This window comes from Aedes albopictus, chromosome 2 (assembly GCF_035046485.1).
Source record: "Aedes albopictus strain Foshan chromosome 2, AalbF5, whole genome shotgun sequence".
NCBI lineage: Eukaryota > Metazoa > Arthropoda > Insecta > Diptera > Culicidae > Aedes > Aedes albopictus.
Window position 1 is genome coordinate 281,467,249 of NC_085137.1, and position 13,541 is coordinate 281,480,789.

A 13,541-nucleotide genomic window follows, 5' to 3' on the forward strand; every position below is an offset into this window, starting at 1 on the left:
GCGATATTTTAGAATGTAGCGCATTTCTAACCAGCAGTCCAGCTACATTTGACCATCTCCCTGTATATCTTGAATATCACTCGTGCATGTATATAATACAATGTTGATGGCGTTATAATTATGCGGTCATTTGCCTCGTTTTCTTCGGTCTGAGTTCAAGGGAAACCCGCAGTCTTAGACCCTTGCTTATCTCCAATTCAGTACAACTTTATTTTGCTATATCCAAAAAATAAGCGCAATACAGCCTATGTGAGAATACTACTAATTACTAACGAACCTTATCCCAACGAAACGGTGTATTTATATGTATTTGAATTAGGCCCAAGCTTAATGCAGCATGAACCTGCAATGCAATCCCCTACATATTTAGAATGAAAAAAAAAAATATAAACCAGAAATTTATAAATTTAAAATATGATGAAAAGGAAAGTTACTAGGCATTAGCACAGAGAACAGACATCCAAGTCCAGTTCCGAAACTGTGTAAGGAATTTAACGACCATTTGAAATCGGCAACACAAGTGGCAACAGCGTGGCGCTGCAATCGGTTAATTTCCCATACTAATTTAACTCACCACTTGAAATGTTTCAATTCACCACTGACTGTGGCAATATGGTGTTTGGTGGCGTTAGTGTTGTCATCGTATATTGGTTTGCAACCTTACTCAAGTAAAGATTTAAATCCTTACACAACTTCCCGAATGAAATTTGTTCTAGCCTGGATGTCTGTTCTCTGTGGCATTAGTCTGATTTTTTTTATTTTATTGTGTAATTTAATTCTATCTAATTCTACACTTGGCATTAGTCTAAATTATTGAGCTTACCAAATAAAACCAGTTATGAACTTCTACCAATGATCAAAAATTTTCGAGCATAATCTCACGTGGATCTCAACATGGAGCTTCATAAAACTTTAGGTACCGTGATTTTGAGTGAAATTGAACACTTTCCGCAGTTTTCGGCGAATAATGTTTGAATACTTATCGATATGGTTAAATTCAATGCTTTAAAACAAGTACGACCATGATTTTCATTAGTTAACGAGATTGAAAATTCTACTGCAAATCAGTTCATTACAGTAGAACAGTTTGAGTGCATTAAAGCCTGAAATCAAATTTAATAATGTAAAAAAAAAATACTTTATTTTCAATATCTTGCGTTGTTGTAAACCGATTCCAAATGTCTCAGCATTCTAGCCTCTGTACTTGCAACATATCAGAGATGTGACACAAATTTTATAAAGGTCAGGCTGGCTGTGCAGACTGATAACCTGGGAGATAATTCAAACTGTCAGACAACCTTATGGACAAAATGATCAACAAATAGGTGCCGGAATATTTTTTTAAGTTGTTGAAGTATTGACTGTCAAACGATAAACTGCAACGATCGACGCGCCACCATCTTTCGAATAGTGGAGGGTGTAGGTACCTTCTTCGCGGTGTTGTTTACGATAAAGCAACATCGCGAAAAAATACCTGTACCCTGTGCTCTCCAACATTCGAAAAATGGTGGCGCGTCGATCGTTCTTCGCTAGCGATTTTGCCACCAGGGTGCGATGACGTCACGTTTTCGATTCCCGCATCTTGTACCAATGTTTAAGGAACTCAAATGCATTGTCAATGGAGGAACCCAATTGATGTTGGCTGCAAACAATCCTATAGGTAAATCCAACGGAAGCTAACGATCCCTCCGCATCTGGTGGCAGGAATGAGAACCCTATGAAAAACGTGACTCCTCCAAAATTTCACATGGCGCAGCATAGGCAAAAGGCACTTTTTTCACTTTTTCATATCGAATTCCGCATCGTAGAGAAACAAACGAGCACTTTTTGGAAAATTTAATTCTCTTTCAGGTGCGCTTAGATCCGGTAGGTACTTACGAACAATTTATGTGATTAATTTGAGAAGCTCTTGCTATGCCTCCGGAACGCGATCTTCCGGATTTTTTGTTAGCTGGCCAATCCGATGTCTGTCGGCGTGGGCATCAAGAATGATGATAATGGAAGCCATTGCGAATGGAAAATAGCAACTTCTAGAGCAAAAAATGAGCAAAATTTGACGACAAAAAATTTACTTTTTTTATGTAAACAAACGATTTTCTCCTTATCCCACCAAGCGCCCCTGCAATTGGGGGTCATCTGGATTAGCCTATTGGGTGCGAATAGGGATGTCATATACGTGGATTTTGCGGTGGGGTGATCTCGGGGGTGATGACGTTTGGAAGCGAATGGAATTCGTTTGCTTTTTTTCAGATTCAAATCATAAAAAGGAACCTCTATGTTTGAGTCAATAACAATGTGACTTAGAGCTGACGCACTGGCGTCACTGTTTCAAGTCACATTTTAAGCAATTAAAGTACTTTCCCTTTAATTCTCATGGACATTTTATTCTTCTCTGGGCATCCATTTTTCATATGCTTTTCAACAAAAGCAGTAAAACATATCAAGATGAGTTAGATTTTTTGGCAGTTTTCACACAAAATCAAATATTCAGCCTTACATTTGGGGATATGGAACCAAAAAATGATTATTTATGCTACAAGTTACAAAAGGGTGATTTTTTTGAGCAAGAGTCGTACATTTGAGATGAGTGGTGAAAATTAGTTTGGCAACGAGTTGCATGCAACATTTTTTGTCATTACGAAAAATAAGGTTTGAATAGGATTTTTCTTATGTATGTATTCCGCAGAATGAGGTACGACTGAGTATCATGGTCAATCTACCTCATTTAACATCCAGTCCATCCTACTACTTTTTACACACACGAAAATAAATAAAAAAAGAATGTTGGCAAAAGTGCTTCTTTTCAGCACAAGTGTCGATAGGTAGTACTTTTCGGTACTTTTGTTTTAATGAAAAAAGTAGTCCGTTTTAGCGCTTTTTTGCTCAGTGAAAAGTTGACGGTTGACGTCGCGTTCTGTTTTTCTCTGTTCGGGACTGAATCACTTCGAACAATATTTCTGGAGCTCGATTTGAATAGGGCGTATGTGCTTTTGTCGATATAAAATTTGATCAGTTTATTTTAGTAATTGTAGCAATATGGCAGATATTTTGCAAACTTTTAATGATGGAACAGAAAGCCTGTTTTGTAAGGATTCAGCTGTATGTATCAACTTTGCTCAATTTCAACGGTTTTCGCTATAATAAGCGAATCCAACTGATCGAATTTTTAATCGACAAAAGCACTTACGACCTATTCAAATCGAGCTCCAGATTTGATCTATTGTGGTAGAGTTTTCGACCCTATTCCCGGCACAACAGGTAAACAAAATTGTTCATTGCCTAAATTCACAACGAAACGACCGTTTTCGACCACTTCTTCCATCTGAATCAGATACCTTATTGCGTGAACTTGTTGTTAACAGTGATTGTTGTGAAGATTTTCTGCCGGAAAGTTGATTTTGAACGAATTTACTGCACCTAGGCTAGCGCCAATTCTCGGCACTAGTACCGAACTTCCAGCAACATTAAATGCGGAATCATTTCGGCACTCATCTAAGTGCTGCCGAAGTGCACTCGTCTGCGTGTAATATTTGTTTTGAGCACTTGTGCGGCTTCAGAGTGAAATTGTAGTTCATTGACTGTGGATCCCGTTGCGGAAATGTTGCGGGAGATGATTACCTACGGAAGTGCGTTTGGAAAATATGTGGCAAGTCATATTTTAATTTGTTTTGCTGTGAAGTGCCGGGAATTGACGCGAGTGCCCAAGTAGTTCGAAACCCTATATCCCGCCAAACCGACACCTAAGAATAATACGGACGACCAAAGTGTTTCCTTTAATTACTAAAATATTCTGTTCCATACTTGGAAGCAATTAGAATGTTTTGTAAGTTGGTGAAGGTGAAAAACTCATGTTACGGACTCCGTTAAAGATAGAACATCTTTGAAATCTCCTCAACCATTCATCCATCAGCACGGGTCGCATTACACCTTGAATTGGAATCTCCTGTTTGGTGGACTTTTATTAAAGGCAAACAATCGTAGCGAACGCATAAAGCCACGTGGAAACGGATTAGTTTCAGTGGCCAGTATTCTTAAGGAGAAACATCAGAGAATACAAATATGGATACCATAATGGCAGACTTGGACCCCTACTCACGTTTTCAAGAGCAACAATCCTAAAAATTCGTAAACAAATGAACTCGATTTCGAAAAGCTGTTTTTTTTTGCAAGTAAGCAAATCCAGGATAAACAAGTGTGGCTTAGTTTGATGATTCGTTCGTCAGATTTGTACCTCTAAAGTTTGTATGCAAAATTGCGATGGGATTATTTGATGTTTCAACTTAACCCTCGTTGTGCATTATGATCTTTTTTTTACCCGAAACACTATACGTCATCGATCTGTACCCAACGCGAAGCATAAACATAAAGAAGCACATCTGAATTCATTAGCCGACATTATGAAATGTTCTTTTTTGATCTCAAATACAATCTTGTGAAGCCATATAATGCCAGTTAATGAATTCATCTGCGCTTGATCATGACTTCAGAATGTTGTTTTATGATTTTTTGCTATGTACTTCATTATTATGAAGTTTATCAGCCAAATAAATAAATTTGTAAAGCTAGGCATGAAATTAGATTCTCGGTGGAATAATGCAGTGCATTTGTGATTGCATTGTGAAAAATAAATTGTAAACACAATAAAATTCTAGTTCAAATCAACCAATTTTTCAGTTTACTATAGCGACAAACTGATTTTTAGTTTAAACTGAACTGTTCTATTATTTGGTAATACAAATATTTTCATTTCTCGAAATTTCTGACAGTTTGTTAAAACAAACAAAGATATGGTATTTTCAACATGAAATAACGGATTGATTTAAACGACTGCACTTTTGCCACTAACAAACCGGGAATGTGATTGTGTTGGTGACGGCAGCAACTGCGGCAGCTCGGAAATCTATTTTTAGACCGTCGGTAAGCGGATGGGAAGGAGAACGACTAAAAAAAAAGACAAAAAAGGCGAAACCGATCAACTTTTTGTGGATGCTGTCGTGAGTACCTGCGCATTATCCATCACGGCCAAAGCTGCACTTGGAAGTTGGCGTGATGGATTTGCAGCACCTTCTTCGTTGTAGCGATGTTGGAGTAAGCATTTCATAGATGTGTGAGTGCTTTCGGACCATGTTTATGGTTTTTATTTTGTTGAAACAAATGAAATTTTTGACATTATATGAAATGATGGTAATCGATTGTTTTTATCGATAAACTCTAAATGAAAACAATTAAATATAACTTTGGAATAAGTAAGTTCACAGTTTGAAAATCAACCATGCGTTTTATTGATTTAAACAAGCGCCATTTTTCTGCGTGCATAAATTGAACCATTTTGAAACCGTAATTACTTAACGGATAACATACCTTGCGGGGATAAAACAAATCGAACGTTTTATAGCATAAACTATATTAGCCAGACAATACACATTCCAAATTTCATGAAGTTTGAAGAACTAGGACATAAGGACAAGGCAAAGCGCGAAGCTTTAAACGCGGTTATCTGGAAATGATTTTTAAAAAGCGCCGACACGGTGATCACGGTATCTTAAAAACTAGTTGACCGATTTGCAAACTTTTTTGAATTGTTCGTTTTTCAAATCTCGAGGTGCACTTTTCATAAATAAATGCATAGTTGATATTCAACTCCTTTTAGATCCGTATCACCATGGGAAGGGTAGGGGAAGGATGTCTCGTGATGGTCACGATGTTTCGAAGGACTGATTCATATTTAGTACCTATTAGAAACTGAAACAGTTTACAAAGTGCATTAAGAACTTCGAATCAAAGAGGCATGAGAAAGTTAAATCAGATTTATGAAGACATTAATGATTATTACGAATATCATAATGAACTTTTTTTTTTCATTGTTCTCGCTGTTTTATAATGTTTTCTTTTTTAAATTTGTATGTTCAGTAGGCCGTCCTTTATTTTGAAAAAAAATGGAAATATTAAAATTTCGTTTTTGGAAAATGATCGTTACAAAAAAATGCTCATGTCTAAATTTGAAGTCCGTTTTTCAAGGCTAAGTGGTCCCTCAAGTTCTGAAAAATTGTATGGGGCTGAAAAAAAAACATGATTTTTTAACGAAAAAATACCCAATTCTACTAAAACCTATGATTTTAGGACCTTAAACTACCACAATAGACTACCCGCTTTGCGCGCAGCCACAGTTGATCAGCAGGAGTAAATCAATTTAATTTTGTATGGCGAAATGCATCTAAACTTGAATTACTTGAAATACAAAGCTTTTCCCGAAAAAATATTTGGTAGGCTTAATAGTGGTCACCATTGTGCACAACCACTACCAAATATTTTTTCGAGTAATGTGTTCCACTTTGAAGAATTTGCCTTTAGGTATGGTATTCGCCATACAATATTTTTGCGATTTACTTTTAGCGATTTTTCGCGCATAGAAGCTAGCGCCATATTGGTCGATGCGGAGAGTAGGAAAACAGCCGATGTAGGTAATTCATTGTGTTCAGAATGGATCATTGAAGCCGACTTTTCCGCTACTCACCGCATCAAAACAAAAGCGCCACCGTATATGGACGGTAACACAGTGACAGCAATCGAGTTACGTCAAACACACAAGGCTACGGTGGCGCTATCTGTTCATTTCATAGCGGCAGTTTTAGTTATTTTAGTGATCCATTGCGATATATCCACTCGTTTTTGAGTTTCTTAGCCCTCTTCTTCTTCTTCTTCTTCTTCTTCTTCTTTCTGATCGTGGTGGCTCGCGAGCTCCACTGATGGTAGGGCCAGTTGCCGTGACTATATGCCCTGTTTTTTAGCCTTGATATACAGACTTCACATTTTGACAAGATCGTTTTGTAGCTAAAACGACCATTTTCCAACATCACATTATTTTGCAAAATAAAAGTCGGCCTAATATTCAGTTGCCTGAGTGTAGTACTATTCGAAAGCAACAGCACAACACAGTCTAACATCGCGTTAAAAATATCATTAAAACGTTTTTACTTGCATTATGAAAATGAAAATATTTTTACTTCTATATCGTTATTAAAAATAAATTTTCAATTTATGACCGTTTTTTTTTTCAAGGTACCGTTTATTCGCTAAATTTTTAAGCAATCAAAATATTTTTGAAAGCATTCAAAAAGTTCGAAATTGGTTGAGCAGTTGAAAAGTTATAGTGCCCAGAAGTGAAGAGACACTTTTCTCTCTTCTTAGCGTAACGTTTTCACTGGGACAAATCTTACTTCTTGATTTAGTGTTCTATGAACACTTCACACAGTAATTAACTATGGTGCCATTGCAGTATTACCGTGAAACACTAAATACCAATACACTTTATACATAGTATATGAAATAAATATAAGATAAACAGCTTTAAATCCACTTTATATTGTTGTGGAGTACTTTTAAAATTCTATCGATTACCTCAATTCCCTAGAATCTCCCACAGCTTTTGAGTTTTGGGAATGCATGTACATTTCATTGGCGCAAAATGTACAGAGTGCTTCAAATCCCTGTACGTTTACTAACCCTCAGTATAAATATCATACCAATGAACCGTTTGGAGCGCCTTTTCCTTAATAATACTTCTGCTTGGTCAGTGCTGGCAAAATTGAAAATGATGGATTAAACTGTAAATGATTGGCGTAGTAAAAAGTTCAAATATTAACCATCAGTATTATCATTTTCAATTAAAGTATACTAGATGACATTATAACTATAACAATTATTAATATATTTCAGGTTTCGAGTATTCTGTCATTGGCTATGCAATCACAGCACTTTTGGCAACATAATCCTAGTATGCATTATGTTTTCGTCTGCTATGTTAGCGGCAGAAGATCCTTTGAATGCCAACTCGGAGCGTAACCAAATTTTAAACTACTTCGATTACTTTTTCACCACGGTGTTCACCATCGAACTGCTGTTAAAAGTGATTTCTTATGGATTTTTGTTTCACGATGGTGCATTTTGCCGATCAGCATTTAATCTGCTAGATTTACTAGTTGTGTGCGTCTCGCTGATATCGATGTTTTTCAGGTACGTCACTATTCAAAACAATAGTTTGAGTTTTTGATAAATAAATCAATATTTTTTAGCTCTGGTGCTATATCCGTTATTAAAATTCTTCGAGTGCTGCGAGTATTGAGGCCTCTACGTGCCATTAACCGAGCGAAAGGTTTAAAGGTAAGATTCTTAACTACTGATTACATATTTTATATAACGACTTGTACATAAATTCATTTATCATCCAGTTATATATCAAGTGCAGGGGTTGATCATTGTTCATCAATCACAAGTAATTAACATTTAACCTGTAATTACAGAACTATTATTCCAAACTACAAAAAAAAAACAGGAAAATTTGAAACTTGGCAGAAGAAATTAGTTATTTCATTTTAATTTCCTTTCGTTTCTCAGCATGTAGTTCAATGTGTTATTGTAGCAGTTAAAACAATCGGAAATATTGTTTTAGTAACTTGCCTACTACAGTTTATGTTTGCGGTTATAGGAGTTCAATTATACAAGGTAGGAAAGTTGATCAACTTAGGACTTATATTGTTTGGATTTCTTTTCTTTGTGTTTTTCATATGTTGAAAAATGTTTGTTTTAGTTTTCGTTTTGATTAACTTCAACAGCTAAGTAAAACCTTTCAGATTTTGAGTGTTAACAATTCATAATAAAATATGGTTACTCACCAAGGAGACCAAAATTAATAAGAAAGAATTGAATGAACGTTCAGCCGTATGTTACATGCTAAAACACGTGGTTCCAATTTGAGATCTTGAACATTTATATCCCAAAATCATAAAAAAAAACTTGAATGAATGAATGGATGAATTAAAAAATGTTATTGTGAAGGCATAAGGATCATAAGAGAGCGAACATACAAAACATTTTTACTATTTTCAGTAGAAATACTATCAATATTCTAACTAAAGATACACTGCAACTTTTCTAATCATATGCTATTGTCTGATGATACTTGTCCACTTGTACGAAACACAAGTACGTTAAATATGCATCATTATTTCATTCACAAATCATTAAAAATTATCTCGGAATCCTGAAAGTTTAACAAAATATTGAAAGCATCATATTGACAATATTTCATTATATAACAATCCCCATGAAAAAAAAATATCATCAATAATGTATTTATACTGCAATAATAGTTATTTATGTAATAAATTGCAAAAGGTTGATTTTTACAGCATGAGTCGTTCATTTATCCAACGAGGCTTGCCGAGTTGGATAAATACGAAGAGTGCTGAAAAATCGAGTTTTGCAACGAGTTACATACAAAATTTTATGCAATGATTTTTTTCATAATGCAACTCATTTGAGTTGCATAATATTCATAATGCACTTCAAATGAGTTGCATTATGAACATTATACAACTCTTTATCATTATGCAACTCATTTCAGTTCCATAATGAACCAGTTCGGAAAAAAATGGCCATTATGGTACTGAAATGAGTTATATAAAATTGAAATTATGATACTGAATTTCCACATTTCATTTACAATTCTGTGCAAAGTAAAATCTAAAAAAATATAGAGTCTGGGATTTTTTTAAGTAGGGTGACCTATTTTGGGCACTTTCTGCTATAACTCATTCAGCTTTGTACCAGTTGACTCGATTTTCACGTTTTTTTTGTGTACGTACAAAAAACATTTAACCAACTCTGGAGCAAGATTAGAAAAAGGCCTATGAACATTGGTAAACAATGATTTAGCGCGTTACTAGTCGCTACTGAGGAGCTCACATCAATTTATTCACAAAAACTAAAACCACTATGAAAAAAGTTAACATCAATCTTTCAGATAATAGTATTCGTTTGCGAGGAAGGGTTAGCCCCACGTACAGGGGGTGGCCAAAATGTTTGGGATAGGCAACTTTTTTTCTCTCACAAAAAAGTTTAACATGCTGTAACTTTTCATAGAGTGCATCAAAAATTCTCATATTTTGACTGTGTGTCTATTATATGTACATCATTGGTTTGAGCCCGATTGGTTAATCTTTCGCGGAGTTAGAACCGTTCTCGTAAAACACTATTTTTAGGCAAGTAATTTTTGGTGCTGGTTGGTCCATCAATTTGAGTAACCAAATGCATTTTTCTTATTTTTTTTGCGAGGGCTTTCAGAAAATCGCCACCTTAAACATTTTTGAAGACAAGGTGTAAATAGTGGGCCGGTCTCAGCGAGAGTTACTTATTCACAAGCAAAACTGGAACGTTTTTTAATGATAGTGCAAACATTATTACACTTTTTGTATGACACCTCTGAAATTTTTATATGGGTTGTCACACTATACTGAAACCCCCTCCCTCCTAAAAGTGTGACGTAATTTATGGACGTTACCATATGTTTTATAGATTTCAGTATAAACACCCTAAGCGTTTGTTGTTGTATGCTAGATGGCAATATATTCTAAGACCTCTGGAAGGAGTAATTGCTTAAAAATACAGGTTTCTTTGATTATTTTAGATGACATAAAAAAGAAATGATGTTTGTATGTCACGAATAGGCTCGGGAACGGGCCAACAGATCTATACGATTCTTTCAGTGTTTCATTCGTGCAGGGCTCCGACGTGTTTGTACGAAAAAATAAATGGGAAAATCGACCAGGAACGCAACTTAAACGAGAATGTTTGAAATTCTATTTTGCGGGGCATTTTTCTACAGAATTGTACGTCAAAAACACAGTAGGCAGGCAGTACGACGTTTGCCGGGACAGCTAGTAAGAACATAACTATTGAAATTTTCAATTAAAGCTCTGCTCTATGTATGAAAACCGAGTTTGTATTCTCTTTGAAGCAATATAACTCACGAACGGATGAACCGTTCAGCATGATTTTATCACGATTCAATTTTAACAGATGAAGGAAGGTTTGGTCTCGAGATTTGAAATACGAACGATTTAAAAACAAAAGTTTGCAAATCGGTCAACTAGTTTGTAACATATCGTGATCACCATAACGGCACTTTTTAAAAAGACAATTTCGAGATAATCATGTTTTAAGTTTCGCGCTTTGCCTTGTCCTTTTATGGAGGGTGTACGCTAAAATTAGCTATAACTTTGGTTCTAGAGCTCCAATCTTTATGAAATTTGAAATGTGCATTGTCTAGCTACACTAAATTCTGTTTTTAAGCGATTGTTTGTTCCACGTAAAAAATCGTTTAGAAAAGGTTTTCAAATTTTGACAGGGTTTTAAGGATGATAAGAGAGATCTGGTAAATATTTGTACCCCGTCGGAAAAAATAGCGAACCGTCTCAATAATTTTAATTTAGGTCAAAAGTTTCTTATAGCTCATTATATAAGTCATAAATGCTCAAAATTTCATTGCATTCGGATAATTGATTCCGGAGATATAAAAGCTCAAAGTTGGCTATCGAATAATTCTACCTTTTTCTAGAATCTTCATAACTTTGTACAGAATAGCCTGTTCTTTTCCAATTTTTTACTACTGATACACAACTAGTTGAGCAACTTACAGTGAAAACTTGAAAATAGTTTATGCCTTTTTCGAAATGGGATGTACGGATTCCATACTATGCTACAGTATTCCAGAAATGGTCAATGATGAATGATAACTGAAAATTGTCTACACTCATTTCGATAGCTTAAAAAGCGAAATGACCATACATCACACGAATACTTTGCACAGAATTGCAATAAGTGGAATAGTAGTCTTATTTGTAACATAACATATTACACTCCTTGATGATTAATGATGATAATTTTCGTATATGCATCAAAATAATAGAATTCATCCTCAATTTTTGAGAGCAAGATTCTATATTGTTAAAGTTTAAGTCCATAATATATTATAAACTAGCTGTCCCGGCAAACTTTGTCTTGCCAAGCTGTGGTGGTTTGACAACTGTTGGGTTCATAGCAGCACGGCACTCTAGATTGGTTTGATTTCGATCATGTTGATTTTCTTCCCAGTTCATAAAAATCAGTACTTTATCAATTTTCTAACTTTTGGAGTTGATTTTCGTAACTTTTTATACATATAAACACAGCCACCATGATTACGAATCAAACCATGCAAGAGTCATGATGGTCGGTTCATCCGTTCTTGAGTTTTGTTGCCTCAAAGGAACTTCAAACTCATTTTTATATATATAGATAAAAACAAAACTAAGTGCGAAAATAAATTATATAAAAAATAATATTCTCACAATTGTGCATTGGGAACATCGTTTAAAAATGTTGAATACTTTATAAGGGTTTGAATTGTTTCCCTATTTAGTAGCATACGTTGTTGGTAGATACTCAAATGGATTACCCGCAGGGAGTGCGTTCGATGTTGATCAGCAGGAGAAAAATCATTTTATTTTGTATGGCGAAAAGCATCTAAACTCGAATTTATCGAAATGAAAAGCTTTTACCAAAAAATATTTGCTAGGCATCAAACCGGTCATCATTGTGCACAACCGCTACCGAATATTTTTTTTGAATAATGTGTGCCACTTTGAGAAATACGCCTTTAGATGCTATTCGCCATGAAATATTTTTGCTATTAACTTTTAGCGATGAAATTTAAAATGTTGCTCTAGAAAATTTGAGCTGGCTGTTGATCTTTTTAAAATATGTACCGATATATGTACAAGTACACCACGTTATTTAAAATTATTGAAAAGGTTATACCTGTTATTTGTTCGTATTTTTTAGGTTTTGTTCATTCTCAATTCTCAAGCAACTTTGTATATCGATTCCATTTGATTTATGTAGCCAAATTTGAATGTCACACAAAAGTATGTCAGTATAATTTCTTATATCACATCTTATCATTTCATCCATATAAACATATTCTTAAGTTTCTAGGGTCAATTGTGAAACTGTGTTGAATTACAATTGAATGTAGAATTGAATTACGAGTTTCGTTCATTAGACAGTAGAACAATGTGCATTTTCAATATTTTTTTTGTTAATAACTCATAAACGAATACAGATATCACAATTCTAGGCATAAGTTTAATAACATAGTTAATTTTATTAGAATCGATTTCTTTGATCAAAAAATTTCATCTTTTCGATTTTTGACATGATCGTTTTTAAACTGATTATTGTGTCACCCAAAAGCTTCAGTAAAATTTTGTTTGAAATCTATCAAGTCTAGAAGAATGCTCAACGACTTTGAAGTTTATGGAGTATTGTGCTGTTCTTTGCTGTGCATGCATCGCTCCTTTGTGGGGTGTAGGGTTGTAGTACCGGTAATAGTTTATTTTACGAAACGACAAGAGTGTTGATATTGATATTAACGCTCACGGGCTTGGGCGAAACCTCCTGTCAAATTTTCATTCATTAAATGAGCGATCAGCTGATCGGAAACGTCTCGTAAAATGGCTCATACCGGTACCGAAAATCCCGGTATTACCAACCCGGGAGCTTCTTGACAGCTGCCGAACAACGTCAGCGTACCTGAAAATTTTGGTCCGGGTGGTACAGTCATGACTCGCTGGTTGGGGGCTTAATAGTTGGGTGGCTTTTTAGTTGGGGCTCCGTTAGTTGAGCGGTCAGCCAACTAAAAAGCACCTGGATGTCATAATTCA

At 35.2% G+C, this 13,541-nt stretch overlaps 1 protein-coding gene across 5 annotated transcripts in view; it reads left to right on the plus strand.

The window, feature by feature from the left end:
• LOC109415132 (muscle calcium channel subunit alpha-1) overlaps positions 1-13,541 on the plus strand; it is a 94,449-nt gene that overhangs the window by 31,651 nt on the left and 49,257 nt on the right. For 3 of the 5 annotated variants that reach the window (XR_009997771.1, XM_062851922.1, XM_062851921.1), the window contains exons 14-16: positions 7,717-8,013; positions 8,073-8,160; positions 8,395-8,502. Coding sequence is in view for 4 of the 5 variants with exons in the window: in XM_062851922.1 (XP_062707906.1) it covers positions 7,717-8,013; positions 8,073-8,160; positions 8,395-8,502 (493 nt within the window). In the remaining variant the exon portion in view is untranslated. The remainder of the gene's footprint in view (positions 1-7,716; positions 8,014-8,072; positions 8,161-8,394; positions 8,503-13,541) is intronic. The other 2 variants (XM_062851924.1, XM_062851923.1) reach the window with 1 other exon arrangement.